Here is a 27,918-nt window from a genome sequence, read left to right as displayed (position 1 = left end):
GTGGGTATCCAGGCTTCCTCCCCCGGACTCACACCCCTCCTGATGTCCTCTTTGGTCGCTAAAGCCACGGCTGGGCCCTAATACCAGGCTGGCCGATCCCAGGCTCTCAGTCTGCGGCCCGGCTGGTGTCCACCTGGTGGCCATTGCTTCACCCTGGTGGGAGGCCCGCCTGACCGTGCGCAGGGCCGTGTTGGTGTCACGGTGGCAGCGGGCGCGGGCACCTCCCGGCTGGGTGTCTTTGGCAGGTTCGGCCGTGTCCGCCTCCCTGGGTTCTGGGCTGGGGTCCTCCTCTTTGACAGGAACAGAGACTCTGGGGACGAGAGGGTCCCGGCCAGGCAGCTGCAGATACACCCCTTACGTGGAAAGGGGTCTCGTGGAGGGACCAGCGGCCGGAAGGTGTGTCCCAGGCACTGGGCCTCGGGCAGCTGTGGGCGCAGAAGAGAGTGCAGATGGGGGCCCGGCCCTGCGGGCGCTCGGTACCAGGTGTCCGGATTCCACCTGCCCTGAAGCAGTTCCCAAAACGCTGGATGAAATGTACTTTAAAAAGTCAGTTAAAATGTGCAGTTGAACCCCCCCCAAATTCCGAAAGCCCTAAACTGAAATGAGGGCACAAGTTCAGGGAGGCTGGCCGCTGACCCGAGGCCTGCCGAGCACCACCCCTCCCCCCCCCCCCACAGAGCTGCATGGAGATGGGGGACCCCGCGTACCGCAGAGTTCCCGCAGGGAAGGGCTGGGGCCCCGGGGAAGGGGGAAGACCTCCGAGCTCCGCTTCTCGCCGGCAGGGAGCGGGTGCTGAGGGCCCTCCGAGCACTCTGTAGGGAAGGACACACTTCATGCCCGGGACGTTCTTTGAGGTCAGCACTGTGATTATCCCCATTTTGCAGACGAGGAAAGTGGAGCACAAGGGGACTGTCATTTTCTACATCAGTCGGCCAGCGCCATAAATGCGGTGAGGACAACCCGACCTGACCCCACCTCTGGAAGCAGCCACCCTCGTCCGCCCTCGGCGCGGCTGCAGTGGGCGCCCGGCCCAGGTGAGTGCGCCCTGCTCGCGCGCCATCCTCCGGGCCGCAGCCCTGCCCGTGTCCTCACGGCCTCCGAGGCCCCGGCGGCTCTGCCGCTGCGGCTCACACGCCTGGGACAGCCCGGCCCCGCCGGATTTGAACTCGGGTCGTTGGACTGGACTTTCAGCCACCACATAAGTCTACCCTGCAAAGACAATGGTAAGGGAACATTTCTAGAGCGGCCTTGGCTCTGTGTGAAGCAGGGGGAAAAAGTCCCCTCAAAATCCGTATTTTCAAACTGGTTCGTAGGCACGTTTGAGAGTCAAACTTGCAATATCTGAACGAACGACGTGAAAAAACTGAAAGCTGAGCATTAATTGGCATCTTGGCAAATTGAAAAAAAGCATTTTCTCTAGGTGTCACATCCTCAACCCTGGCCTCCCTGGACCCAAGTCCGGAGGGCCGGGTGGGCCGGGCCGGCAGCGCGGGCGGGTGAAGGGCGTCACCGGGGCTCGCAGGGCTGGGTTGGTCCCATCCCAGGAGGGTCAGGTGTCCTTTGGCACGCCCCGCACCGGTGCCCCACGGCTCTGCTCCGTGCACCACCTGTCGCTTCTCGGAAAGCATCCTGGGGCCGGGAAGCCAGCCAGAGGTGTCCGCCCCTGCGGCGCCCACCCGGCCCCCATCAGCCTCCTCGGCGGCGGGCGTTTCTTAGGGCGTCTGGGCGGGGAAACCGGCCGGGGCCGGAGCCTGGGGGCGTGGCTAGGGGCGTGGCCGGAGTTGGGGCGTGGTTGAGCCTGGGGGCGTGGCTAGGAGCAGGCCTGGACATGGGGCGCGGCGGAGCGGGCGGGCTGGGACTTTCGGAGCAGCAGCACCACCTGGTGGCCGAGCCCCGCCAGGTGCCCGGGGAGCTGGGGCGCAGCCTTGGGGGCTGGTTTACAAGCGGCGCGGGGCCTGACTTGAACGGGACAGCGGTAGAAAGCGCTCGACAGGAGGGGGTATGTGTCTCCCCCACTTGGTGTAAGAGCAAAGCGCACCTGGACTTGCTCCCAGTAAGGCTTCTGGAGGCAGGTATCGTGGTCCCAGGGAGCGCTCTGCTGGGTGCCCTGCCCTTCCTCCTGCCCGTAGGAGGCTGCAGGTCTGCAAAGGTGACAGCACCTCCAGCCCACCCAGGAGGGGCCCCAGAGCCCCAGCCTTACCGTCTTCAACTTAGGAGCGGGAGAAGGTCTAAAAAATGTCACTGACCAAACCCATTTTCCCTGGTGGCAGCTGCCACCTCGGGGAGGTTGACACTGCTTCCTTTCTGACTGCATGTGTTTGTTAGCGATCTGTGGTTTCTGGACCATCTGGGACATGGGCTGAACGGGGCCCGGCCCTGACGCGTGGGGACTAGGTGGGAAGGAACAGCCCCAGTGGAAGGACCCCGCCCAGCAGCACTGCGTCCCCCGGACGCCGCAGCAGCTGCGGGGCTGCCTGTGGGGCTCCCTGCTTCCTGCATGGAGGGAAACAGAACAGACCCCGCCTTGTTCACACAGGCATTTTGCAAAGGAGATTTATTTTCGCCGTCTCTCTTCTTGCCCCCAAACAAGGACCGGCAAGACACAAACCAAGCAGCTTCCACCCCGTCCCAAGATGGGCTGAAGCCGAGAATCAGTGCTGTGTCACCACACAGCTCAGTGTGGTCACGAGAGAAAGGGGTTAAGAGAAAGACAGAGGCCAAAGGCTGAGACTGTGACAGCCTCCCTGACCACTGAAGCCACGGCTGGTAATACCAGGCTCCCAACCCGCAGCCCGGCCTGGCGTCTCCCTGGTCCCTTCACCCTGGCAGGAGGCCCGCCTCCCTCTCCACCAGCCGGCTGACCGTGCGCAGGACCAGGGGCAGGGCCGTGTTGGTGTCACGGTGATAGCGGGGCTCGGACACCTCCACGCTGGGCGTGAACACGAACTGGGCCACGCTGGGCATCTTCAGCAGGTTCAGCAGCTCGGTAGCCCGCGTGCGGATGGCTCCCACGTCCTCCTCACCGGGCATGGAGCCCGTGGCTGGGCTCTGGGCCAGGCTCCTCATCTTTGACAGGAGCAGGGAGACCCTGGGGACGAGGGAGTCCCAGCCCGTCAGCTGCAGGCGCACCCCTCACGAGGGCAGGGGCGTCGTGGAGGGACCAGCTGCCAGGAGCACCCAGCTAGCGCGGTTTTAGCTGGGAGAGGTGAGGCGGCGGTGCTGACACAGCCCCCGCCACCTGCATCCAACCAGAAGGCCTGTGCGGCTCTGGGGGACGGAACAACCTCCGAAGCCGTTCCCTTTCCCAACGGGAAGCCTGTAGCTTTCCCTCTACCCACCGGGAACTGGTACCTGGGAATCAGGTCTTGGCTCCGGGAGGCCAGCTTGGTCAGTGTGGTCATGAGCACGGTGATGACCTGCGGAGGACACTTGGGAAGGGTGGTGGAGGGCCGCGACTGGGTGACCTCGAAGAGCAGGGCCTCCAGGGCTTCGAAAAAGTTGTTGATCTGCTCCACGGTGCACCGCCGGTCCCAGGACACCGACAGGTACTCGCCGATGGCCCACACCTGGGTGGGGGACAGCGCTTCAGCCCTGTGACAGGCCGCACGTCAGGCGCGGGCCGGGGCGGGGCAGCGGCTGCCTTACCACGGACGTGAGCACGTGCCCGCCGCCGCGGGGGCCGCCCACAAACTCTAGCAGCTCCTTCGCATGCTCGACCACCAGCGGGGGATGCAGCTTGCACAAGGCCGGGAACTGGGAGCTCAGCACCCTGCCAGAGAGGACACGCGGCTGTGCTCGCCCCGCACCGACCCCAGCCCCACGGCCCGGCCCGAGAAGAGCCCCCGAGCACCAGGTGGAGGTAAAGGCAGCCCCGGCCCCGCCAGGAACCTCTTGCCCCGCCGGGCAGGAGGCTGGGCTGGAGCGGGGTGAGCCCGCGTGAACTGGGCCTTCAGCAAGGGGGACAGATGCTCTGGAAGGCTCCGTGGAAGAGGGGCTTGGGTGGGCAGGGGGGGGTCCGTGCAGTGGCCTAGGAAGTGCCGAGGCTGCGGCGGGGTCTGTGGCAGCTGGGGAACCGTAGCCGTGAGGGGCGGAGAGCACAGGGTCAGCGAACCCGTCCAGGGCTGGGCCGTGGAGCCACAGGAGGGGCGAAGCCCGCCACGAGGGACCCACCTGTGCACACCGGCTTCATACCCCGGGACCTGGTAAAGCGAGTCGCTTCGCTCCAGGAGCAGCAGTGCCAGCTGGCTGGCCAGGGTCCCGTCAGCAAACTGGGGGGAGAGAGAGAGAGACTGCGTCCCACCCCCAGGGAACACCTCTGCTCCGGACCTGGCTGCTGCCCTGGGGGCTTCTCTCGGCCCCAGTTCTGGGAGGCACAGGAGCCGGGCCGCGGCTGGTGTGAGCAGCCCTGTCTGCTGTGACGGACCGGCCCCTGGGCCACCAAGGAAGCTGGCGCCCTGTGGGTCCTGGCTCCGGCCGGCCCTCTGCTGCAGGAACAGAGGCCCCAGGAAGCGGGCTCACCTGCGTCACCGCCGAGAAGAACGCCTGGAGCAGGGTGGGCACGGCCTCGGCGCACTGGACCACCCGGGCGCAGCCGGCCAGGGGCTGCAGCAGCCGGTAGAGCGGCGTCAACCTGGGGATACACGGCCCGGCCCTGAGCACACACCTGGTCCCCGTCTGTCCGGGGACCCGGCTCTGGGAGCGCCTGCTCTGCCCTCATCAGAGGCCACCCTGCGCATCTCCTAATCCACGGCCTGCTCCCTCCGCGGCCAGCCCTGCTCCCGTGGCACACGGAGGGCGGGAGTGCGGCTGGGGGCAGGAGGCCGTGGTCCAGTCCTGGCCCTCCCGCCCCTAGGATGTGCTAAGCCTCCCTTTCCCCACCTGTGGAAAGGAGTCAGCACAGCGCCTACCCAACAAGGCAACAAGGACGGGATTGGGAAACTGAACAAGCAGACTGCAAGCCAGGTGCCCAGGAAGCACTTGGCCACGTGGCCAGCGCCTGTTGGGTGGGGGTCACCAGAGCTGTCTCTCCAGGTCAGAAGGCACCAGGCCTGGGGTGGACGCCAGGGCCCAGCCTCAAGGCCTCAGGGAGCTCTCGTGTCCCGCGTGGGGCCTGGGACGCCCGGCAGCGAGCCCTACCTCTCCGCGGTCCCACTGGCCTGGGCGCGCAGCAGGTGCTGGAAGAGACCATGGACCTGCGAGTCCCGGAAGGCCTCCAGGCAGCCGGGGGCCCTGATGGAGATGTCCCAGGGCGGCCTCTCGGATGCAGCCTGCAGCGACCTGTGAGCAGAGACTCTCCCGAGGCCGGGCTCTGGCCCAGGCCAGCCGAAGCTGGACTCAGCCCCTGCCCTCGCGGTACCCACTGGCCAGGGAGAGACTAGAGCGGACGTCACCGTAACATCACTGTGCCCTGACCCAGCCAGGAGCTGCAGGATGACCCGAAAGGGCCTGGGAGGCTGCGCGGCTGAGTGAAAGACAGGCTGGGCTCCGGGGCTGCCGTCAGGGGGAGGCGAAGAGGTGCAGAGAGACACTCTGCTTGGGAGAGAGGAGGGGCGGGGACAGGGCAGACGCGGTCAGAACAGGGGCCCACCTGAGCTGCAGGTCCAAGGCTGCGGTCAGACAAGGCAGGTCCAGCAGCAGGTGGAGCATCTCCACGGCCGTCCCTGCGTCGACCAGGGACGGGAGGAGCGCCACAAAGTCGGAGGTGAGGGGCGGGCTGTTCCAAGCCAGGAACTGCGGGGACAAGCAGGGCAGCTCAAGTGGGAGCCCGGAGGGCGTGACGCCAGCCCTGCCACCTCCTCCTGTTTCATTGTGACCCAGGAGTTGGAAAATATGCCCTTCAACTTTCTTCCCCCCTATTCTTTTTGCTTCTGCACTCACTTTTGTACCAACCATCAAATCACTTTCCATTTATCATCGTTTATTTTCCTGATTAAAGAACTAAGTCTCTGATTTTAGAAAGGCCACGCAGCGACACGCCAATCACAAAAGACACATCAGGGCTTCCCTGGTGGCGCAGTGGTTGAGAATCTGCCTGCCAGTGCAGGGGACACAGGTTCGAGCCCTAGTCCGGGAAGATCCCACATGCCGCGGAGCAACTAAGCCCATGTGCCACAGCTACTGAGCCAGCACTTAGAGCCTGTGAACCACAACTACTGAGCCCGCGTGCCACAACTACTGAAGCCCACATGCCTAGAGCTGTGCTCCGCAACAAGAAGCCACCGCAATGAGAAGCCTGCGCACCCCAACAAAGAATAGCCCCTGCTCGCCGCAACTAGAGAAAGTCCGCGCGCAGCAACGAAGACCCAACGCAGCCAAATATATATTAAAAAAAACCCCAAAACCCATCAAAGACAAAGGTGCCAAATGGCTGCACACACCCGGCAACGCCCCCCAGTGAAAAGATGCTAACCTGAACCAATCCTGTGAGCTCAACCACCAAGCCAGGCCCGACCTCGCCTTCCCGAGGGCACAGGCACGGGCGCCCCCCACCCCCAGCCCATGCCAGGACACTGCCCCAGGGGCCCTGCACACCCCAGGCCCCCAAGCCCCTGCTCTGGCTCAGGGATGACCGAGCGTGCCTTGAAGAGGTTGGGGAAGCTTGTCCTGAGAACGCCAAGGTTTCTGCCGAACAGAGGCAGGCTGTCCCTGCAGAACTGGACGAACTCGAAGGCCAGCATCGGGCTGTGGAAATGTTCAGCGGGGATCCTGGTGAAGAGGTGCTGGTAGACAGCTTCTGCGTCCACTGCGGCCGCCTCCCCTGAAAGGCAGCGGGCTCCGTCAGGGCAGAAGGCCTCGGGTGCTGGCGGGGGCCCCCCGAGCCTCGGGCCAAGCCTCCAGGGCCACACGTGTCTGCGGGACACCAAAGGCAGACGTGTCCGCCCTTCACAAGCACGAGAAGAGGCAGCTGAGCCGGATCCGGCTCTTCCCAGGTGTCTCTGGCCACACACCCACCCTCTGGTTACGCTGACGGGGACCGTTCCTCGGAAGGGGCTGGTTTCACGGCACCTTCCAGGAAACTCGTGGCAAAGAGGGTTCACGATCAACACAGAGTTGGTAACGTTTTCATTTGCTACTTAAATCCATTTAAAAGTTCCCACCATCGAAGTGCTCACCGCTCACCAGAGCAGTGCGGCTCTACGGACGAAGGGAGGGGAGCAGCGTGCAGGGGAAAGCCGCCCGCCCCGCGCGCGGGCCTGCTCCCACGGGAGGGCGGAGGCTCACCGTGGTGCAGGAAGAACTGGGCCACGGGCAGCAGCGCCCGCACCCAGGCTGGGTCCCCGCGCAGGCGCGTGTGCAGGGCCTTCAGGCAGGAGAGGGTGCGGTACAGGAAGGAGGGGTCCTGCCGGCAGAGCACGTCCAGCACCAGCACGGCCTCCACCAGACACTGCGGGGACCCGAGGAGGTCGCTCAGATGGAGCTGAGCGAGCGAACAAGCGCCCGCCCGCCCGCCGGGCACTCACTGCTTTCTGCAGGTCTGAGTCTGCCTTCCTCAGGGCTCCTGGGGGAGGGAAGAAAGCCACCTGGTCTCTGCGTCCCCATCAGAACAGCCGAACAAGAAGGTGCCCTGTGTTCTGGAAGCTTGAGGAGAGGCCGGGGAGCCCAGAGCTGGGAGCGACCCCAGCGCAGACGCGAGGTGGGGACGGAGCGCCGTGGGCCGCGGAGGGGCAGGGTGGCCCCGGGACTCACGCCGGTTACTCTGCTCGAGCAGGCGCTGGCAGTACTCGAAGGCCTTCTCCCGCAGCCACTCCTGGGGCGGCAGCAGGTGGCTGGCGGTGGACGTGGCCGAGAGCACCGACCGGGTGGAGCCTTCCAGCTCCGACTTGTCGTCTGGAAGGGAGAACGAGGGCTCAGCAGGACAGAGCAGGGCCATCCGCAGGGCGCGAGGAGGGCTGCTGCGCCCTGTCCCGCCTGCTGCCACCCCAACGGGACACGGTGGTGTGGGTGAGCCCGGACTGTCTAACGGCTAGTGGGCTTGCAGAGGAGGAGGAGGTGGGAGAAGCTGTCTGAACGGTCCTGTCGACATCTGGCTTCTCAGCACGTCTGGGAAAGGCCTTCTGGAGACCACGGGGCTCAGCCAATGTCGCCCAGGGGCCCACCACGTCCTGCCTGCGTCCTACCTGCATCCGGGGCGCCGGAGCCCCCAGGCTCGCTGTCCAGCAGCCAGGCCCGCAGCATGGAGAAGGCCTGCACATTCAGCCACTGGTCCTCCGTGAAGCGCTGGCCCGTGGACAGCACGGTGAAGAAGTCCGTGGCCACTGCCCCATCCACCTCGGTGACAGGGCCCAGCTGCAGGAGGCAAGGAAGGTCAGCCGGCGCTGCGGGGCCCGGGAAGGGCCGAGAACACGCGGCCTGGGGCGCGAGCCACTGCCCTGGCCGTCCACGCTCCTCCGGGACCACGGGCACCCCACCCCCCCCCCCAGGGTGCGTGAATGCAGGCACTTGAGTTGAAAACACGGCCCTCGGTCAAATACGATCCCTGCCTGCGTGTTGGGGGCCTCAACCCACAGAGCGCGTCACAGGCTCGGGGCTGTGACCCAAAGCGCCCCCGCGTGCCCGAGTGGAGCAAGGAGAGCGCTCGTTCTGGAACCGGGGAGGAGGCGTGGGCGGCAGCCTGAAGGCCAGGCCGGCTGAGGCGGCCCGGGGACAGGGAACCCCGAGTCCCCCAGCCTCACCTGCCGGGCTCTGGGCGTGGAGAAGAAGCCCCCGGAGGAGTGGGCGACCCCCTGCTGGACGCTGGCGTAGCGGAGCCAGTCCCCCAGCCGCTTGCTGAGCGCCCTGGTCTGCTCTGTGCAGGGCGGGGGCGACACCGTAGGAACCGAGTTAAGTCCCGCAGGCTCGGGCTGCCTGGGCTGCCGCAGGTCTTCCTAGGAACCGGCAGCAGCCCCAGCGGCCCCTCGCCCCGGTGGCGGGGTGTGTGCAGACCTTCGTGGAGGGCGTCCGGGGCCAGGCTGGTGACCTTGGACACGACAGGGAGGAGGTGCCTCAGGCTGGGCCCCTCGGGCTGCCGGCTCTCCAGGACCTTGAGGACGCGCTGGCCCAAGCTCCTGACCTGCTGCTGGTCACCCTGCAAACCCCACAGCAGAACATGTTCCTACGCGTCACGAACGCCACCTGGGTCGGGCGTCCGGAACGTCACGAGGTCAGCCCCGGCCCTGCGGCCTGAATCAGCCTCACAGCCCTGGCTCATCCCCCAACGTGGAATGGGGGCGGAGGGGGGAGGCGCCCAGGCAGCGCCGAGGGCTGCTGGGTGACAGGGGCCCAGCCGAGCCCGCCCGCCCCATGGGGAGCATGCGGCCCACTGGTTCACTGAGGCCCCAGGGCCACCAAGGGCAGGGCGGCGGCAGTCACGTTACCTGGGCCAAGAGCACAGAGGCCACGAGGCCCAGCTGCCGCGTGTTCTGGATGTGGTCGCAGGAGAGGCTCAGGCTGTCGGAGGGTGACATCTCTCTCAGGACAGCGGCGCAGAGGAGTTGGAGCTGCTCGGGGCAGGTGGGCGAGCAGAGGGTGGTCTGCAGCAGCGCCACGCAAGGCTTCTCCAGCCTGGGGGGAGGGGGTGCGTCACCCCTCGGGGATGGGCCGGGAAAGGCAGCGCCCCCCTGCCCCGCCATGCCCCAGGGACACGTGCGCGCACCTCCTGCTGTATTTTGTGGCCGAAACAATGAGGAAGAGCCTCCGCAGGGCGTCCAGGGCGTCGGAACCCCAGTCCTCCTTCCGCAGCAGCGCACAGACCCGGGTACAGAGCTTCCCCAGCTCCTCGTCCCTGATCTCCCTAAACAAGGACGACAGCGTCAGCAACCCAGCGACGAGGGACCCGGAAACGCCGCCCTGAGCTGTGACAGGATGGCTCTCGGGCTGGGGACCAGCCCTGCTGAGCAGAGGACAACCCAGGTGTCGTGGAGGAAGGCGGTTCCAGCAGCACTAGGCCTCTTGTGACGAACCCACTGACCGGGTACCTGACCTGGGTCTTTGGCCCCCCCACCGGCCAGGCGGGGGACCCTCACTCCAGCAAACCTCCACACATTCGGATTGTTATTCCAGGACCAGAAACACAAACCGATTGGTTTAGGAGTAAAAAGTAAGGGGGATTTAGTCTGAAACCAGTTGCTTTTCAAAAGATTCCTTCAGTGAACCTTTAACTTCTGGGAACAAGAATTAAAAATGAAAGGTCAAATATTATGACACATTACTCTAATACTTAATTTAAAAATTTATCTATTGAGCATTTATAACAGGTAAGATGCTGAACCAAGTCTCAGAACGAAAGCCTGGTTCTGGGCTTACTCCAGCCCAAAAGGCAAGAAAAAGCAACATGGCCACAAGTCACCGCGCTGGGAGCTGCTGGGGGGCTCTTGGCAGGGCTCCCTACACAGCTGGGCCCCCGCCGCGTGTCCCCGCCCCCAAAAGCCGTGGCTGAAGACCACCAAGTCCACTCTGCTCGAGCTCGGGGTCTGCAATTTCGACCTGAGAGAGACGGCGCATCCCCAGGCTGTGGGGCTGAGGAGAAGGTCCGAGAACCATGTGGGCTGGGGGTCCCGGGCGGCGGCTTGGGTTTCCTGTTCTTACCTGAAGGCTGGCAGACAAATCCCAATGGCTTCCCCACCACGCCTCACCTCCCACCCCCGTTTCCATTTTTTCACTTAATCCAGCCAGAGTGGGATTCAGCCACCTACAAACACAAGCAAAGGCGCGTGTGGGACGAGGAGGAGGAGGAGACAGAGTTGAGAGGCCAGGTCCAGGTCTGCTTCTCACCGGGGCGACGACTAACGGAGAAGCTGCCAGCCCGTCTCGCAATTATAACTGAAACTCTTTCCCAGAACGGTGGTGCCCCTCACCCGTACCCCAGATCAGTCCCTTCCAATGTATTCTCCAAATCGCAGGATTCTTTCTAAAAGGCAGTCTGCCTACACCCTTCAGTAGCTCCCCACTGCTTTCAGACCCGAACTCCCAGGTGCTAGCAAGGCTCACAAGGCTGTCTCGTCCTGTTTCTCCTGCTTCCGCCCCTGGCACGGACCCTCTGCCTGAAACGCTCTTGACTGCTTCCCTCGCTGGCTGACGCGTCACACACTCTGAGCTTCTGTTTAGTTGTCTTGTCCTTCAGGAAGCCCCCCCGGCCTTGCTGCTCCCCCACCCCTTACCCAAGTCCCACTTTCTTCACCTACTCTGCAGTTCACAAGTCATGCTTCTGATAACCTTCCCCAGCCTTGCTTTCCATCTCTGAAAAATACAGAGAGAAACTAAAATTTACTCCAAATCCTAACTCCCAAACTTTAGTAATTTGTTTTAAAGTGCCACCAAAATTCACCGGCTTAATTAAAGAAAAATAGTGAAACCCAGTAAGACGCAACTGATAGTTATTAACTTTCCTCAAATCCCAACAGAGAGGAATTCCTACCCACCAGAGACAGAAAGACAGAGAAATAGGAATTAAATAGTGAGGGCTATTCCTTCTGCCTTTCAGCCTATACATTTATGACCTTGAATAGAAGATGAGCTGGGTGTTCTGAGTGGGTCTCAGTTCTTATGTGTCCCCTGGCAAGAACTCTAGGCTAAGCATGTCGCATGCTGAGTGAGATGCTAGCATTTAAAGATAATCTGTTTTCAGGGAGAGGAGCTCAAGATGGCAGAGTAGGACGCAGAGCTCACCTCCCACCACAAACACATAAAAAATACGTCCACACTGAAAACAAACTGGAGACTGGCAGAAACACTCCCGTGCAACCAAGGCTGTGAGAAAGATCCGTACGGACTTGGGGAGGAGGAGCGATCGGTTGCGACTTGTGCCCCTAGTAGGGGACACAGAAGAGGAAGGGAGTACTCGGGCTCAGAGACCTTACTGGGGAGGTAAGGGGTTCGAACCACATACTGGGTGTCCCAGCCTCAGGGTCCGACACCAGGAAGATGAGTTCCCTTGGCTGGTTTGAAAACCAGTGGGACTAACAGCAGGGCTGTAAGAAACCTCGACTCCATTCGTGAAGCATGGGCGCAGGCTTGCTTACTCCTGAAATAAGGCAGAGGAAGCAGACTGAAACTGCCCGGGGCTCTGGCTGGTTTCCCGTGATCACCCCAGCACGCGCCCCAGCCCCAGCCCGAGCTGAACACCTGCTCCAGCCCCTCTTGCTCCAGCACTGCTTCCCCTTTGGGGGCAAAGACGCCGCTGCTGGGAGCGGGGAGAGCGCACACTTGGAACAGAACCAGCTTGGACCCGACCCTCAGGACAGCTGCTAAAGCAAATCGGGACCCGCCCTGATAGGGCAGTGATGGCCACTGAACAGACGAGAAGCTCCAGCTCGCACCTGGCTCTGGCTCCAGCCCCTTTACGTCTCCAGCCACACCTCCTACCGAGGCGACAGCTGCCAGCACACCCTGGAAGAAGATGTGACCCCTGCTCACTGCAGCTCCTGCTCCCCCACCAAAGCCAGTGGGCACATGCAGACTGTACAGGGACGCTCCCACACGAGGACACCCCTTCGAGACCATGACAGGTGACTCACCTAATTTCACAGAGACAGAAAAAACCAAGCAAAATGAGAAGACAGAGGAATTTGTTTCAAATGAAAGATCAAGAAAAAAAAAAAAATGGAAAAAAACAACCAATGGAACAGAGATAAATAATTTACCAGATAAACAGTTGAAAGCATTAGTAATAAGAATGCTACTTGAACTAGGGAAAAGAATAGACAAACATGGGACTTTCCTGGTTGCGCAGTTGTTAAGAATCCGCCTGCCAGTGCAGGGGATACGGGTTCGAGCCCTGGTCCAGGAAGATCCCACATGCAGCAGAGCAACTAAGCCCGTGTGCCACAACTACTGAGCCTGCGCTCTAGAGCCCACGTGCCACAACTACTGAAGCCCACGCGCCTAGAGCCCATGCTGCACAAGAGAAGCCGCTGCAAAGAGAAGCCTGTGCACCGCAACGAAGAGTAGCTCCCCTCACTGCAACTAGAGAGCCTGTGCGCAGCAACGAAGACCCAATGCAGCCATAAATAAAATTAAATAAACAAACAAACAAACAAATAAATGGGTCCACCTGCCAATGCAGGGGACCCAGGTTCGAGCCCTGGTCTGGGAAGATCCCACAGGCCATGGAGCAACTAAGCCTGTGTGCCACAGCTACTGAGCCTGTGCTCTAGAGCCCACGAACCATAACTACTGAGCCCACCTGCCACAACTACTGAAGTTCACGTGCCTAGAGCCTGTGCTCCACAACAAGAGAAACCACTGCAATGAGAAGCCCACGCGCCACAAAGATGAGTAGCCCCCGCTCGCCGCAATTAGAGAAAGCCTGCACACAGCAACAAAGACCCAACGCAGCCAAAATAAATAAAACTTTTTTTAAAAAAGAGCAATGAGACTAAATCCATGCTTACCTACAATTTCTCACCTTTGATATTAAAAACAAAAAAAAGAATAGATAAACAGTGAGAATTTTAGCAAGGAACTAGAACATATAAAAAAATAACTGGAGCAGAAGAATACAATGATTGAAATGAAAAACATACTGGAAGGAATTAATAGCAGACTAGGTGATACAGAACACTCAAGTGATCTGGAAGACAGAATAATGGAAATCATCCAATCAGGACAGCAAAAAGAAAAACACATTAGGGCTTTCCTGGTGGTGCAGTGGTTAAGAATCCGCCTGCCAACGCAGGGGACACGGGTTCGAGCCCTGGTCCGGGAAGATCCCACATGCCACAGAGCAACTAAGCCTGTGCGCCACAATTACTGAGCCTGCGCTCTAGAGCCCACGAGCCACAACTACTGAGCCTGCGTGCTACAACCACTGAAGCCCGCGCGCCTAGAACCAGTGCTCCGCAACAGGAGAAGCCACCGCAATGAGAAGCCCACGCACCGCAACGAAGAGTAGACCCCGCTCGCCGCAACTAGAGAAAGCCCGCGTGCAGCAACAAAGACCCAACACAACCAAAAATAAATAAATAAAAAATAAAGTAAAAAAAAAAAAAAAGAAAAAACACATTAAAAAAAATGAGGACAGTTTAAGACATCTCTGGGACATCGTCAAGTGTACTAACATTCACATATAAGGGTCCCAGCAGGAGAAGAAAAGAGTCAAAAATGTATTTGATGAAATTATGACTGAAAACTTCCTGTGCCTAAAGAAGGAAACAGATATCCAGGTACAGGAAGCAAAGAGAGCCCCAAACAAGATGAACCCAAAGAGACCCACGCCAAGACATACCGTAATTTAAAAATGGCAGAAGTTAAAAAGGGAATTCTAAAGGCAGCAAGAGAAAAACAATCACATACAAGGGAACCCCGATAAGGCTATCAGTGGATTTTTCTGCAGAAACTTTTCAGAGCAGAAGGGAGTGTTGTGAGATATATTTAAAGGGCTGAAAGGAAAAACCTACAATCTAGGATACTCTACCCAGCAATGTTGTCATTCAGAATTAAAGGAGAGATAAAGAACTTCTCAGACAAGCAAAAACTAAAAGAGTTCATCAATACTACACTGACCCTAAGAGTTAAAGGATCTCCTTTATGTGGAAAAGGCTAGAACAAGAATTTACAGAAAAAGAAAAAGTCCCACCAGTAAAGGCAAATATATAGTAAAGGCTGTGGGTCAACTAATTAAATAAACTAGTACAAAGATCACCATATATGAACCCCATGGTAACCACAAATCAAAATCGATATCGTGAAAATGACTATACTACCCAAAGCAATCTACAGGTTCAACTCAATCCCTATCAAGTTACCAATGGGATTTTTCACAGAACTAGAATAAGAAATTTTACAATTTGTATGGAAACACAGAAGACCCCATATAGCCAAAGCAATCTTGAGAAAGAAAAACGGAGCTGGAGGAATCAGACTCGCTGACTTCAGACTATACTACAAAGCTACAGTAATCAAGACAGTATGGTACTGGCAGAAAAACAGAAATACGGATCAGTAGAACAGGATAGAAAGCCCAGAGATAAACCCACACACATATGGTCACCTTATCTTTGACAAGGGAGGCAAGAATATACAGAGGAGAAAAAACAGCCTCTTCAATAAGTGGTGCTGGGAAAACTGGACAGCTACATATAAAAGAATGAAATTAGAACACTCCCTAACACCATACACAAAAATAAACTCAAAATGGATTAAAGACCTAAACGTAAGGCCAGACACTATAAAACTCTCAGAGGAAAACATAGGCAGGACACCCTATGACATAAATCACAGCAATATCCTTTCTCACCCACCTCCTAGAATAATGGAAATAAAAACAAAAATAAACAAATGGGACCTAATGAAACACAAAAGCTTTTGCACAGCAAAGGAAACCATAAACAAGACAAAAAGGCAACCCTCAGAATAGGAGAAAATATTTGCAAATGAAGCAACTGACAAAGGATTCATCTCCAAAATATACAAGCAGCTCATGCAGCTCAATATCAAAAAAACAAACAACTCAATCCAAAAATGGACACAAGACCTAAATGGACATTTCTCCAAAGAAGATATAAGATTGCCAACAAACACGTGAAAAGGATGCTCAACAACACTAATCATTAGAGAAATGCAAATCAAAACTACAATGAGGTATCACCTCACACCACTCAGAATGGCCATCATCAAAAAATCTACAAACAATAAATGCTGGAGAGGGTGTGGAGAAAAGGGAACCCTCCTCCTGCACTGTTGCTGGGAACGTACATTGATACAGCCACTATGGAGAACAGTATGGAGGTTCCTTAAAAAACTAAAATAGAACTACCATATGACCCAGCAATCCCACTACTGGGCATATACCCTGAGAAAACCGTAATTCAAAAAGAGCCATGTACCACAATGTTCACTGCAGCACTATTTACAATAGCCAGGACATGGAAGCAACCTAGGTCTCCATCGACAGATGAATGGATAAAGAAGATGTGGCACAGATACACAATGGAATATTACTCAGCCATAAAAAGAAATGAAATGGAGGTATTTGTAGTGAGGTGGATGGACCTAGAGTCTGTCATACAGAGTGAAGTAAGTCAGAAAGAGAAAAACAAATACCATATGCTAACGCATACATATGGAAACTAAAAAAGCACTAATTATGAACCTAGTGGCAGGGCAGGAATAAAAACGCAGATGTAGGGAACGGACTTGAGGACATTGTGGGGAAGGGGAAACTGGGATGAAGTGAGAGAGTAACATTGACATATATACAGTACCAAATGTAAAATGAATGGCTAGTGGGAAGCTGCTGAATAGAACAGGGAGATCAACTCGATGCTTTGTGACCACCTAGAGGGGTGGGATAGGGAGGGTAGGAGGGAGGCTCAAGAGGGAAGGGATATGGGGATATATGTATACATATGGCTGATTCACTTTGTTGTACACAGACGCAACACTGTGAAGCAATTATACTCCAATAAAGATGTGAAAAAAACAAAACAAAAAACAAAGCCTCAAGGTAAGAAAGAAAAAGAAGAATGGAGAAGAACTATAAAAAACGACTAGAAAACAAACAACAACATGGCAATAAGTACATACCCATCAATAGTCACCTTAAATATCAATGGACTAAACACTCCAATCAAAAGACATAAGGTAAGAGGAAAGAAATATGGGAACATATGTATATGTATAACTGATTCACTTTGTTATAAAGCAGAAACTAACACACCATTGTAAAGCAATTATACTCCAATAAAGATGTTTAAAAAATAAAGATGCTATGATGATCCATGTAAAAAAAAATAAAAAAATAAAAAAATAAAAATCCCACCCAGTTCTCTCAAAAAAAAAATAAAAAAATAAAAAAGACATAAGGTGACTGATTGGATAATAAAACAAGACCTATCTATATGCTGCTTAAAAGAGAATCACTTCAGAACTAAAGACACACACAGACTGAAAGCAAGGGGATGGGAAAAGATATTTCCTGTAAATAGAAACAAGAAAGCTGGGGCAGCAATACTCATATTAGACAAAGTAGACTTTAAAACAAAGTCTGTAACAAAAGCCAAAGAAGGGCATTATGTAATGATAAAGATAGTAGGGGACTTTTTTTTTTTTTAAAGGTTTGCATTTTTTTTTTAATTTATTTATTTGTGGTTGTGTTGGGTCTTCGTTTCTGTGCGAGGGTTTTCTCTAGTTGTGGCAAGCGGGTGCCACTCTTCATCGTGGTGCGCGGGCCTTCTCACTGTCGCGGCCTCCCTTGTTGCGGAGCACAGGCTCCAGACGCGCAGGCTCAGTAGCTGTGGCTCAGGGGCTTAGTTGCTCCGCAGCATGTGGGATCTTCCCAGACCAGGGCTTGAACCCGTGTCCCCTGCATTGGCAGGCAGATTCTCAACCACTGCGCCACCAGGGAAGCCCCAATAGTAGGGGACTTTAACACCCACTTACATCAATGGACAGATCACCCAGACATAAAGTCAGTAAGGAATCAGTAGTCTTAAATGACACATTAGACCAGTTGGACTTAATTCAACTGGGCATCAATATCTACAGAACATTCCATCCAAAAACAGCAGAATACACATTCTTTTTAAGTGCACATGGAATGTTCTCCAGGATAGATCACATGCTAGACCACAAAAAAAGTCTCAACAAATTTAAGAGGATAGAAATTATATCCGGCATTTTTTCTGACCACAACCGTACAAAACTAGAAATCAATTACAGGAAGAAAAATGGGGTAAACACAAACACATAGAGACTCAACAACATGGTACTAAAAACCAATGGGTCAATAAAAGAAATCAAAGAGCAAATAAAAATACCTCAAGACAAATGAAAACAAAAACACATTCCCGGGCTTCCCTGGTGGCGCAGTGGTTGAGAATCTGCCTGCCAATGCAGGGGACATGGGTTCGAGCCCTGGTCTGGGAAGATCCCACATGCCACAGAGTCCGCAACTGGGCCTGTGAGCCACAACTACTGAGCCTGCATGTCTGGAGCCTGTGCTCTGCAACAAGAGAGGCCACGATAGTGAGAGGCCTGTGCACCACGATGAAGAGTGGCCCCCACTTGCCGCAACTAGAGAAAGCCCTCGCACAGAAACGAAGACCCAACACAGCCAAAAATAAATAAATAAAAATAAATAAATAAAAAGTTATTAAAAAAAAAACACATTCCCAAATCTATGGGATGCAGCAAAAAAAATTCTAAGAGGGAAGTTTACAGCCATACAGGCGTACCTCAAGAAACAAGAAAAATCTCAAACATCCTAACTACCTACCATCTAAAGGAATTAGAAAAAGAAGAAGAAACAAAGCCCAAAGTCAGCAGAAGGAAGGAAATAATAAAGATCAGAGAGGAAACAAAATAGAGACCAAAAAAAAAAAAAAATAGAAAAGACCAATGAAACCAAGAGCTGTTTTTTGTTTGTTTGTTTTTAATTTTATTTATTCATTTTTGGCTGTGTTGGGTCTTCACTGCTGCATGCGGGCTTTCTCCAGTTGCTGCGAGCCGGGGCTACTCTTCGTGGTGGTGTGCGGGCTTCTCATCGCGGTGGCTTCTCTTGTTGCGGAGCACAGGCTCTAGGTGCGCGGGGTTCAGTAGTTGTGGCATGTGGGCTCAGTAGTTGTGGCTCGTGGGCTCTAGAGCGCAGGCTCAGTAGTGGCACACGGGCTTAGTTGCTCCATGGCATGTGGGATCTTCCCAGACCAGGGCTCAAACCCGTGTCCCCTGCATTGGCAGGCGGACTCTTAACCACTGCGCCACCAGGGAAGTCCCCAAGAGCTGTTTTTTATAAATATAAAATTGGTAAGCCTTTAGTCAGGCTGATCAATTAAAAAAAAAGAGAGGATCCAAATAAAATAAGATACGAAAGAGGAGAAATTAAAACTGATATCTCAGAGATACAAGAAACCATAAGAAAATACTACCAACAGTTATATGCCAACAAATTTGACAATCCAGAAGAAACTGCTACATTTCTAGAAACATACAAGTCCAAGACTGAATCAAGAAGAAATAGACAATCTGAACAGACCTACCACTAGTAGTGAAACTGAATTAGTAATTTAAAAAACTCCCTGGGCTTCCCTGGTGGCACAGTGGTTAAGAATCCGCCTGACAATGCAGGGGACACAGGTTCAAGCCCTGGTCCGGGAAGATCCCACATGCCGCGGAGCAACTAAGCCCATGTGCCACAACTGCTGAGCCTGCACTCTGGAGCCTGAGAGCAACAACTACTGAAGCCCGCGCTCCTAGAGCCCGTGCTCTGCAGCAAGAGAAGCCACCACAATGAGAAGCCCGCGCACCACAACGAAGAGTAGCCCCCGCTCACCGCAACTAGAGAGAGGCCGCGCACAGCGATGAAGACCCAACTCAGCCAAAAATAAGTAAATAAATTTGTTAAAAAAACAAAAAACAAAACTCCCAGTGAACAAAAGTCCAGGACTGAACAGCTTCACGAGGGAATTCTACCAGACATATAAAGAAGAGATAATACCCATCCTTTTCAAACTATTCCAAATAATTGAAGAGGACAGAACACTCCCAAATTCATTCTATGAGGCCACAATTACCTTGATACCAAAACAAGACAAAGACACTACAAAAAAAAAATTACAGGCCAATATATTTGATGAATATAGACACAAAAATCCTCAACAGAACATTAGCAAACCAAATTCAACAATAAAAAAAAAAAATAGGTAATTCCCTGGAGGTCCAGTGGTTAGGACTTTGCACTTTCACTGCTGAGGGCGAGGGCTCAATCCCTGGTCAGGGAACTAAGATCCTGCAAGCCGTTCAGCACAGACAAAAAAAAAAAAAAAAATCATACACCATGATCAAGTGGGATTTATTCCAGGGTCACAAGGATGGTTCAATATCTGCAAATTAATCAGTGTAATACACCACATTAATAAAAGAAAGGATAAAATTCACATGATCATCTCAACATATGCAGAAAAAGCATTTGACAAAGTTCAACATCCATTCATGATAAAAATTCTCATCAAAGTTGGTATAGAGGGAACATCCCTCAACATAATAAAGGCCATTTATGACAAACCCACAGCTAACATCATACTCAACAGTGAAAAGCTAAAAGCTTTTCCTCTAATATCAGGAACAAGATAAGGATGCCCACTCTCACCACTTCTATTTAACACACTATTGGAAGTCCTAGCCACAGCAATCAGACTAGAAAAATAAAAGCCATAAAACTTGGAAGGGAAGTAAAACTGTCACTATTTGCAGATGACATGATACCATATATAGAAAACCCTAAAGTTTCCACCAGAGAACTATTAGAATAAATAAATTCGGTAAAGTTGCAAGATACAAGATTAATATTCAGAAACCTGTTGTTTTTCTATATGTTAGTAAAGAACTATCAGAAAGAGAAAGCAAGAAAACAATCCTGTTAAGATCATGTCAAAAAGAATAAAATATACCTAGGAATAAGCTTAACATAAGAGGTGAAAGACCTATACTCTGAAAACTATAAAACACTGATAGAGGAAACTGAAGATGATACAAAGAAATGGAAAGATATCCTATGTCCATGAATTGGAAGAATTAATATTGTTAAAATCTCCATACTACCCAAAGCAATCTACAGATTTAATGCAATCCCTATCAAAATACCCATGACATTTTTCACAGAACTAGAACAAATAATCCTAAAATTTATATGGAACTACAAAAGACCATGAATAGCCAAAGCAATCTTGAAAAAAAAGGACAAAGCTGGAGAGAGGTATCATGTTCCCTGATTTCAGACTATACTCTACTACAAAACTACAGTAATCAAAACAGTATTGGTACTGGCACAAAAACACACACATAGATCAATGGGACAGAAAAGAGAGCCCAGAAATAAACCCACACACTTACAGTCAATTAATCTATGACAAAGGAGGCAAGAATACATACATACACACACACAATGAGGAAAAGACAGTCTCTTCAATAAGTGGTGCTGGTAAAACTGGACAGCTACATGTAAAAGAAAGAAATTGGTTGGAACATTCTCTAACATCATATAAAAGTAAACTCAAAATGGATTAAAAACCTAGATGTAAGATCGGAAACCATAAAACTCCTAGAAGAAAACACAGGCAGAACACTCTTTGACATAAATCACGGCAATATTTTTTTTTGGATCTGTCTCTTAAGGCAAAGGAAGCAAAAGCAAAAATAAACAAATAGGACCTAATTAAACTTAAAAGCTTTTGCATAGCAAAGGAACCCTACCTAATGGGAGAAAATTTTTTCAAGTGATATGACTGATAAGGGATTAATATCCAAAATATATAAACAGCTCATACAACTCAATATTAAAAAAACTCAATTAAAAAATGGGCATAAGACCTGAATAGACATTTTTCCAGAGAAGACATACAGATGGCCAATAGGCACATTAAGAGATGCTCAACACAGCTAACTGTCAGAGAAATACAAATCAAAGCCACAGTGAGATAACACCTCACACCTGTCAGAATGGCTATCATCAAAAAGACCACAATAACAAATGTCAGTGAGAATGTGGAGAAAAGACAACCCTAGTTCACTGCTGGTGGGAACGTAAATTGGTGCAGTCACTATGGAAAACTGTGAAGTTCCTCAGAACACTAAAAATTAAACTACCATGCCATCCAGCAACTCCAATCCCAGGTACATAACCTAAGAAAACAAAAACACTAATTTGAAAAGGTACATGCACCCCAATATTCACAGCATTATTTACAATAGCCAAGATATGGAAGCAACCTAAGTGTCCATCAACAGATGAATAGATAAAGAAGACGTGATTATATATAGATATACACACACAATGAAATATTACTCAGCCATAAAAAAAAAAGTGAAATTCTGCCATTTGCAACAGCATGGATGAACCTGGACAATATTATGCGTAGTGAAATGAGTCAGACAGAGAAAGACAAATACTGTATGTTATCATTTATAATGCAGAATCTAAAAAATGGAATTAATGAATACAACAAAACAGAAACAGACTTATAGATATAGAGCACATACTAGTGGTTATCAGTGGAGAGTGGGAATTGGGGAGGGGCAAGATAGGCGTAGGGGTTTAAAAGGTACAAACTATGTATTAAACAAGCTACAGATATATTGTATAGCACAGGGAATATAGCCAATATTTTAGAATAATTTTAAGTGGAGTATAATATATAAAAATATTGAATCACTATGTTGTACACCTGAAACTAATATTGTAAATCAACTATACTTCAATTTTTGAAAAAAGATATCTATTTTTCTTTAATACAGCTCTCGTAAATTCAAGTGAACTTGAATTGGAATACTGGAACTTGAATATTGGAATATTCGTCCAAGATTAAAAGAAATACAGACTTTTTTGGACTTGGTGGGGAGACGGTGCTACAAATCCTCAAAACACTTGCTTTACAGACTTTCAAGGGTTACTCTAACCATATCAAACGTTTACCCTGTTTACAGCCTTCAGAAACTAATATGCATTCAAGATCTTGCTTCCCTAAGATCAGAGGAGCCTCAACCAGCCTAATCTTTCCCACCAACTGGTCCAGCTCCGAATCCAGTTTTTTTTTTTTTTAAACCATGGTTCTGGCCGCATTTTCTTCTCTTAAAGTAGCATCAAGTCTTACATTGTCTGATGGACTATGGGGTTTGAGTCCGAGCTTACATCTGCTTTCTCCCATGAGTGGCTAGTTGGTGAGGAAAGGGCTACCGACTTAGTGAGAGTCCAGAGCCAGCTCGGGGTCCTAAGACGCTGGGTAATTTCTCAATACATCCAATGCATCCACAAGAGAGCGGATCTTTCTATACAACAAAATCCTCCATGGCTCCCCAAAGCCCTCGCAAGGTATCGAACTCATGGGCTTTGCACAGGGCTCGCCATGGCTCAATCAAACAGGCTCTCCAGCGTCTTTGTAGCTTTCTTGACCCTGAAGCAACTGACAGCTCTGGACCCCACTTCCTGCCAGACGTGGGGTCCGCACCCGCCAAGCCTTTGGCCAAACCATCAGCGGGGTCCCACCCCACTTCATTTCCACTCATCCTTCAGAGCGCGCTCAGGAGCCACCTCCTCCGGGGACCAGCTCGACCCTCCTCGGACCTCCTCACCCCGTGCCTGGACCGTGTGGCCTCCCCGACCTCAGTCTCTAAAGTGGGTTCAAAGGGGGCTCCTTCGAGTCGCCGCGCGCGGGCCCGGCTCTGAGACCCACCACCAAGCGACCGAAGGGAAAACCTCGGGCGCACCTGGCCTGGAGGAGCAGACTCTCCGCCCCCGTCGTGAACATCCTGCCGCTGCCGCCGCTACCGCCACCGCCGCTGCCGCCGCCGCCGCCGCCGCCGCAGTCCGGAGAGCAGGCCTCACAGTCCGCACGCTGGCGACTCCGGGAGAAAAGCCCGCAGCAACGCCGGCTTCCGGGTCGCGTCACGTGCAGCGTCCCGTGGCGCATCACGTGAGCAGGGCGCACAGGCCGCCGACCAATGGGCTTTGACGGAGCGTCTCTGCCGGGGGCGGGGCCGGCAGCGCGAGGGCCGCCGGTCAGGGCTGGCTTTGGGTCGCGTTCCGGCACTTTGGACCGCGGGATTCCGGGACCTCGAGACCCCGGAACCTCCGCACCCCGGAACCATGGTACCCGGCACCCCGGTGCAGCTCCGGGCGCTGGGCGCCCGGGAGCCGTTAGGAGCGGCCTGTCACCGCTGGGCCTCAGCCCGTCGCCCCAGTTCTAGGTTCTGTTCCGTGAACACAGTCCGCTCCGCCGCCTGCAGGTCCCGTGTTCAGTGCGGCCTGAAAAATACTACACAGACTGCGGTCGTGGGCTGGGTCCGTGTCCTGCAGTTTGCAAGGAACAGCTGCAGCTCTCAGAAGTTCTTTTTTAAAGCTCCCATTTCATTTTGCACCCAACGTAGGCTGTACCTGCTGCTTTCAAAAATCTTATTCAATCCCCACCATAATCACAGACTATCGGTACCTCGTTTTACAGATAAGGCAACATGCTCAGAGAGGGAAGGTCAATTTCTAGTAATTCTGAGAGGTGTGTTGGCCACGGTATTTCCAGCCTGCAGACTGCGCGGGGACACAGGGCCGTCCTCTGGGCAGTGACAGTCCAGCGTGATAAATGCTGTCACAGCCTAAAACAGGAGGAATACTCCGGGAGGGACAGGTGCCTAAGATGAGCCCAGAGGGTGTCAGACCAAGGGGTGGGAGGGGAAGGCCTAGGCGAAGGTCCTGAAGGCAGCACGAAGGCCTGCTTCCTGTGGCTTACATGCACCTCAGGGGAAACCTGCTGTTTGGCAGGAGAGTAGAGAATGGACTGGGGGGCCGTGGGGTGGGTGGGTGGAGAGAAGGGGCTGGTGCAGGAGAGGGAGGGAGGTTCCCTGAGCTAGGTAAGGGCCACGTGAATGGAGACGTAGGCTGATTCAGTAACCGTTCAGGGGGGATTTGTAGCACCTGGTAACACGGATTTGGGTGAGGGGAAGAGCAGGGAAAAACCAAGGGCGGCAGCAGGTTTCTGCTTATGGGGTGGTACCATTCACTCGACCTCGGGCGGGAGAGGATGAGGAGGTTTGTGGAGTCATTCGTTCAAGGAACAAGCCATGCCTGAGCCCCTGTGCTGTGCGCCTAGTGTTGTAGGTTCTGGGGAATGGGGACCGCGAGAGGCCAAGTCCCTGCCCTCATGGAATTTACAGCCCACGAAAACGACCACTATCAAATATACAATCACACACGTAAGCCTAGTAGTGAAATGCTCTGAAAGGGTCATAAAGCAGAGTAAGAGAAGAGGGTTGAGGGAAAGTTGGATGCTCTTTGGATAGGGAGGGTCAGGGAGGCCTCGGAGGGATGAGCAGTGGGGAAGACCCAGAATGGAGGGGCGGGGGCGGGCTCAGCACTCATCTGCAGGAATTCCGGCCTCGGGGCGGTGAGATGCCCTTACAGCGCCCAGGTGGAGATGTTGCGGGTGACTGGTGCTGAAGGTGAAGAGCCGGGAGCCAGTGGGAGCGGGTGAGGCGGTGAGAATGCATCTGCCCGAGAGCGCGTGGAGCGAGGCAGGCGCGCCCCCCCCCCACCCCCGAGAGCCCCGAAGAGCCCCAGGGTGAAGAGGAAGGGAACTGGCTTGGTTACAGGCCGTCCTCCTGGGAAGCCTGCTGAGCACCGTACCTCGGCCATCTCACCTAACGTGGCCGTCTCACCCTGAGGGAGCGTTATTGTTACCATGTGAAGGATGAGCTGGCTGAAGCTAAAGGACTGGCTAAGGGCCCTCGTACGTGTAGGCGGAGGAGGGCTCGGAACCAGCACCTGGACCCCAGGTCAACGCCTGTAGCCGCTCTGCCCGCTGCCTGCCGAGCAGTGGCCGACGAAGCGGGAGTCCCAGGTGCTGCAGGGAGGCCTGAGCGAGGGCAGCGCGGACTCCGTGCACCTGGCGTCCGACGGAGGCCCGTCTGGAGATGGAAAGCAGGTATCTCATTAGGAGATTCAACATAAAGAATTGCAACCAGGTGGGGAAGAACGGAAGGGGCACACGGAGCGGCAGCTTCTCCTAATGCCCGGGGAACAAGGGGAAGAGGGTGGAATGGTGAGAGCCTAGGGCCGGGCCGAGGGGTTCCGCAGAGCTGAAACTGACCTGGGAGGAGGCCCCCATGGGCTGGGACAACCCACCGCGGTCAGCTGCTGTTGCCAGGACGTTTCCTGGAGCTGAAGAAAGCCGCGGAGAACGGGAAGCAGCCTCCGGCCTTCCGGGCCCCGCCAAGGCCCCGCGTCAGGCCGCCGGGCTGGGAGGAGCCGGCAGAGCGGAGATGGGCTTGCAGAGGCCCAGCCCTGGAATCATGAAACAGCACAGAAAGTTGGGTCTGAAGCTACCAGACAGTAGCTTAATAACGACACGTGGTTTTGGTGGGAGTTTGCTGGTTTACTTGAGCGTGGCCTACAAATCAAATCCAAACGTAACTGCCTTTGGACCTACAAAATGTGAGACTTGGAAAGGAGTTCAAATACCAGTTTCACAGCCACACACACAAAAAGTTTATTAAAGTAAAACATATATAAAGCACACAAATCTTAAATGAACTCAGTGATGTCTTACATTTCTAAAACTCATTGGTATGCTGGTAAACCTCTAACTGGCTCTGCTGCGGGTGTGGGGAGGCTGATTTGTAGTGTTTGATAATTTCCGTGGTGTGAACACTCCCACAGTGGCGGATTTCAAGCTGCCGACGTGCTGTCACTGGACACTTGGGAGCAGATACACGGTAAGCAGCGCCCCATTGGACAGGCTGTTCACCACGCAGGCCCAATCCACGCGAACAACCTCAAGAGCCTCGGTAAGAGTAAAATAATAGTAAGCTGTGAATTGAGTATTTATTACCTTGGGTCTTAACGTAATTTTTCACGTTATTAAGTTTACGTAACTAAAATTTTAATAATGGTTTTGGTGAACAGCTCTCAGAATTCCTGAAAATTGGACATGCAGCTCTCGCAAGCTGGCGACAGCACACGCTGCTGTAAACCTGAGCGGCCACGGCCAGGATTCAGGATTCAGGACGCCTCCCCCTCCCCGCTGGCTCCCCGTACCCCCCAGTCCACACCCACTCCCCTCCCCAGAGGCAGCCGCTAGCCTCGCTCTCATCACCAGAGATCAGGTTTGCCTCCTTTTACACTTCATACAAATGGAACCCACGGTACTGCATCTTGCCTTCACGGTGATGCCGTGAGGCTCATCTGCGTTGTAGGATGACAGCAGCTCTTACTGCCGTGTACTAATCAGTGTGTGACTGTATGAGTTTACCACAACTTCTCCATTCTCCTCTTGACGAATATTTGTTTTGTTTCCAAATTTCAGCAATAGTGATTACAGCTGCGATGCACAAGCTGGCTTTTGGTGGGGATATGCACTCACTTGTCTTTGGTACTCACCCAGGTTCATAGGGCAGCTTAGCTTTCACGGAGAACTATGTGCTCTCACACACTCACACACACACCCCAAGTGATATTACCAAGGGTAATACTTGACTATTTCTTACAAAATGTACATTTGTGTAAAATGCTATTTTAAGGTCTTACTAGTGAGAAATGATTGTCTTAATCAAAAACAAACTTAAAAAACTTAAACGGGGCTTCCCTGGTGGCGCAGTGGTTGAGAATCTGACTGACAATGCAGGGGACACGGGTTCGAGCCCTGGTCTGGGAGGATCCCACATGCCGTGGAGCAACTGGGCCCATGAGCCACAACTACTGAGCCTGCACGTCTGGAGCCTGTGCTCCGCAACAAGAGAGACCGCGATAGTGAGAGGCCCGTGCACCACGATGAAGAGTGGCCCCCGCTTGCCACAGCTAGAGAAAGCCCTCGTAGAGAAACGAAGACCCAACACAGCCATAAATAAAATAAATAAATTAATTTAAATAAAACAAAAAAAAAACAACAAAAAAACTTAAACAGTTAAAAAAATACTAATTAGGGACTTCCCTGGTGGCGCAGTGGTTAAGAATCCGCCTGCCAATGCAGGGCACACAGGTTCGAGCCCTGATCTGGGAAGATCCCACATGCCACGGAGCAACTAAGCCCGCGAGCCACAACTACTGAACCTGCGCTCTAGAGCCCGCAAGCCACAAATACTGAGCCCACAAGCCACAACTACTGAAGCCCACACGCCTAGAGCCCGTGCTCCACAACAAGAAGCCACCACAATGAGAAGCCTGAGCACCGCAACGAAGAGTATCCCCCTGCTTGCCGCAACTAGAGAAAGCCCGCGCGCAGCAACGAAGACCCAACGCAGCCATAAATAAATAAATAAATAAATAAATAAAAGAGGAAATTGTAAAAAAAAAAAAAAAGATGCTAATTAGCCAATGTAGCTCCTAAAACTCATTATTCTCATTCTTGCTTGCTCTCTAGCTAAAATCCTAACCTGTGATTAATCTGTTACTGTTGTATGAAGGCTTCAGCTGGAGCGGTGATGGAGCACCAGAGGGAGGAAGAGAAGTGCTCAAACCTTAGCACC

General features: G+C 53.3%; 1 protein-coding gene across 4 annotated transcripts; it reads right to left on the bottom strand.

Annotated features, from left to right (window-relative positions):
- Positions 1-77: 77 nt before the first annotated feature.
- Positions 78-23,390, bottom strand: AP5Z1 (adaptor related protein complex 5 subunit zeta 1). Of its 4 annotated transcripts, XM_057528398.1 has the most exons (20): positions 23,173-23,390; positions 9,632-9,769; positions 9,354-9,540; positions 8,923-9,064; positions 8,673-8,785; positions 8,118-8,286; positions 7,687-7,827; positions 7,461-7,498; positions 7,222-7,384; positions 6,579-6,757; positions 5,588-5,730; positions 5,137-5,277; positions 4,519-4,630; positions 4,171-4,268; positions 3,646-3,769; positions 3,352-3,566; positions 2,863-3,088; positions 976-1,209; positions 708-812; positions 78-425 (listed from the first exon to the last, which is right to left on the bottom strand). In XM_057528398.1, exons 1-20 carry the CDS (start codon positions 23,373-23,375, stop codon positions 78-80), a joined length of 3,219 nt encoding a protein of 1,072 aa, XP_057384381.1. In that variant the 5' UTR covers positions 23,376-23,390. The 4 variants fall into 4 exon arrangements, with proteins under 4 accessions (XP_057384381.1, XP_057384382.1, XP_057384383.1 ...); XM_057528399.1 differs by lacking the exon at positions 976-1,209 and having other exon boundaries at positions 78-503; XM_057528400.1 differs by lacking the exon at positions 976-1,209.
- Between the last annotated feature and the right edge of the window lie 4,528 nt (positions 23,391-27,918).

This window comes from Balaenoptera acutorostrata, chromosome 15, assembly GCF_949987535.1.
Source record: "Balaenoptera acutorostrata chromosome 15, mBalAcu1.1, whole genome shotgun sequence".
Lineage (NCBI taxonomy): Eukaryota > Metazoa > Chordata > Mammalia > Artiodactyla > Balaenopteridae > Balaenoptera > Balaenoptera acutorostrata.
This window is presented reverse-complemented; position numbering and strand designations above follow the sequence as displayed.

Bases quoted from the DNA above. Each gene is read 5' to 3' on its own strand.
- AP5Z1 (XM_057528398.1), bottom strand. From the start codon at position 23,375: ATGCGCCACGGGACGCTGCACGTGACGCGACCCGGAAGCCGGCGTTGC. The intron at 9,065-9,353 runs GTAACGTGACTG...TGGGGTTTGCAG, and splicing joins CCTCTGTGCTCTTGGCCCAG to GGTGACCAGCAGCAGGTCAG. The intron at 3,089-3,351 runs GTACCAGTTCCC...CCTCGTCCCCAG, and splicing joins AGCCAAGACCTGATTCCCAG to GGTCTCCCTGCTCCTGTCAA.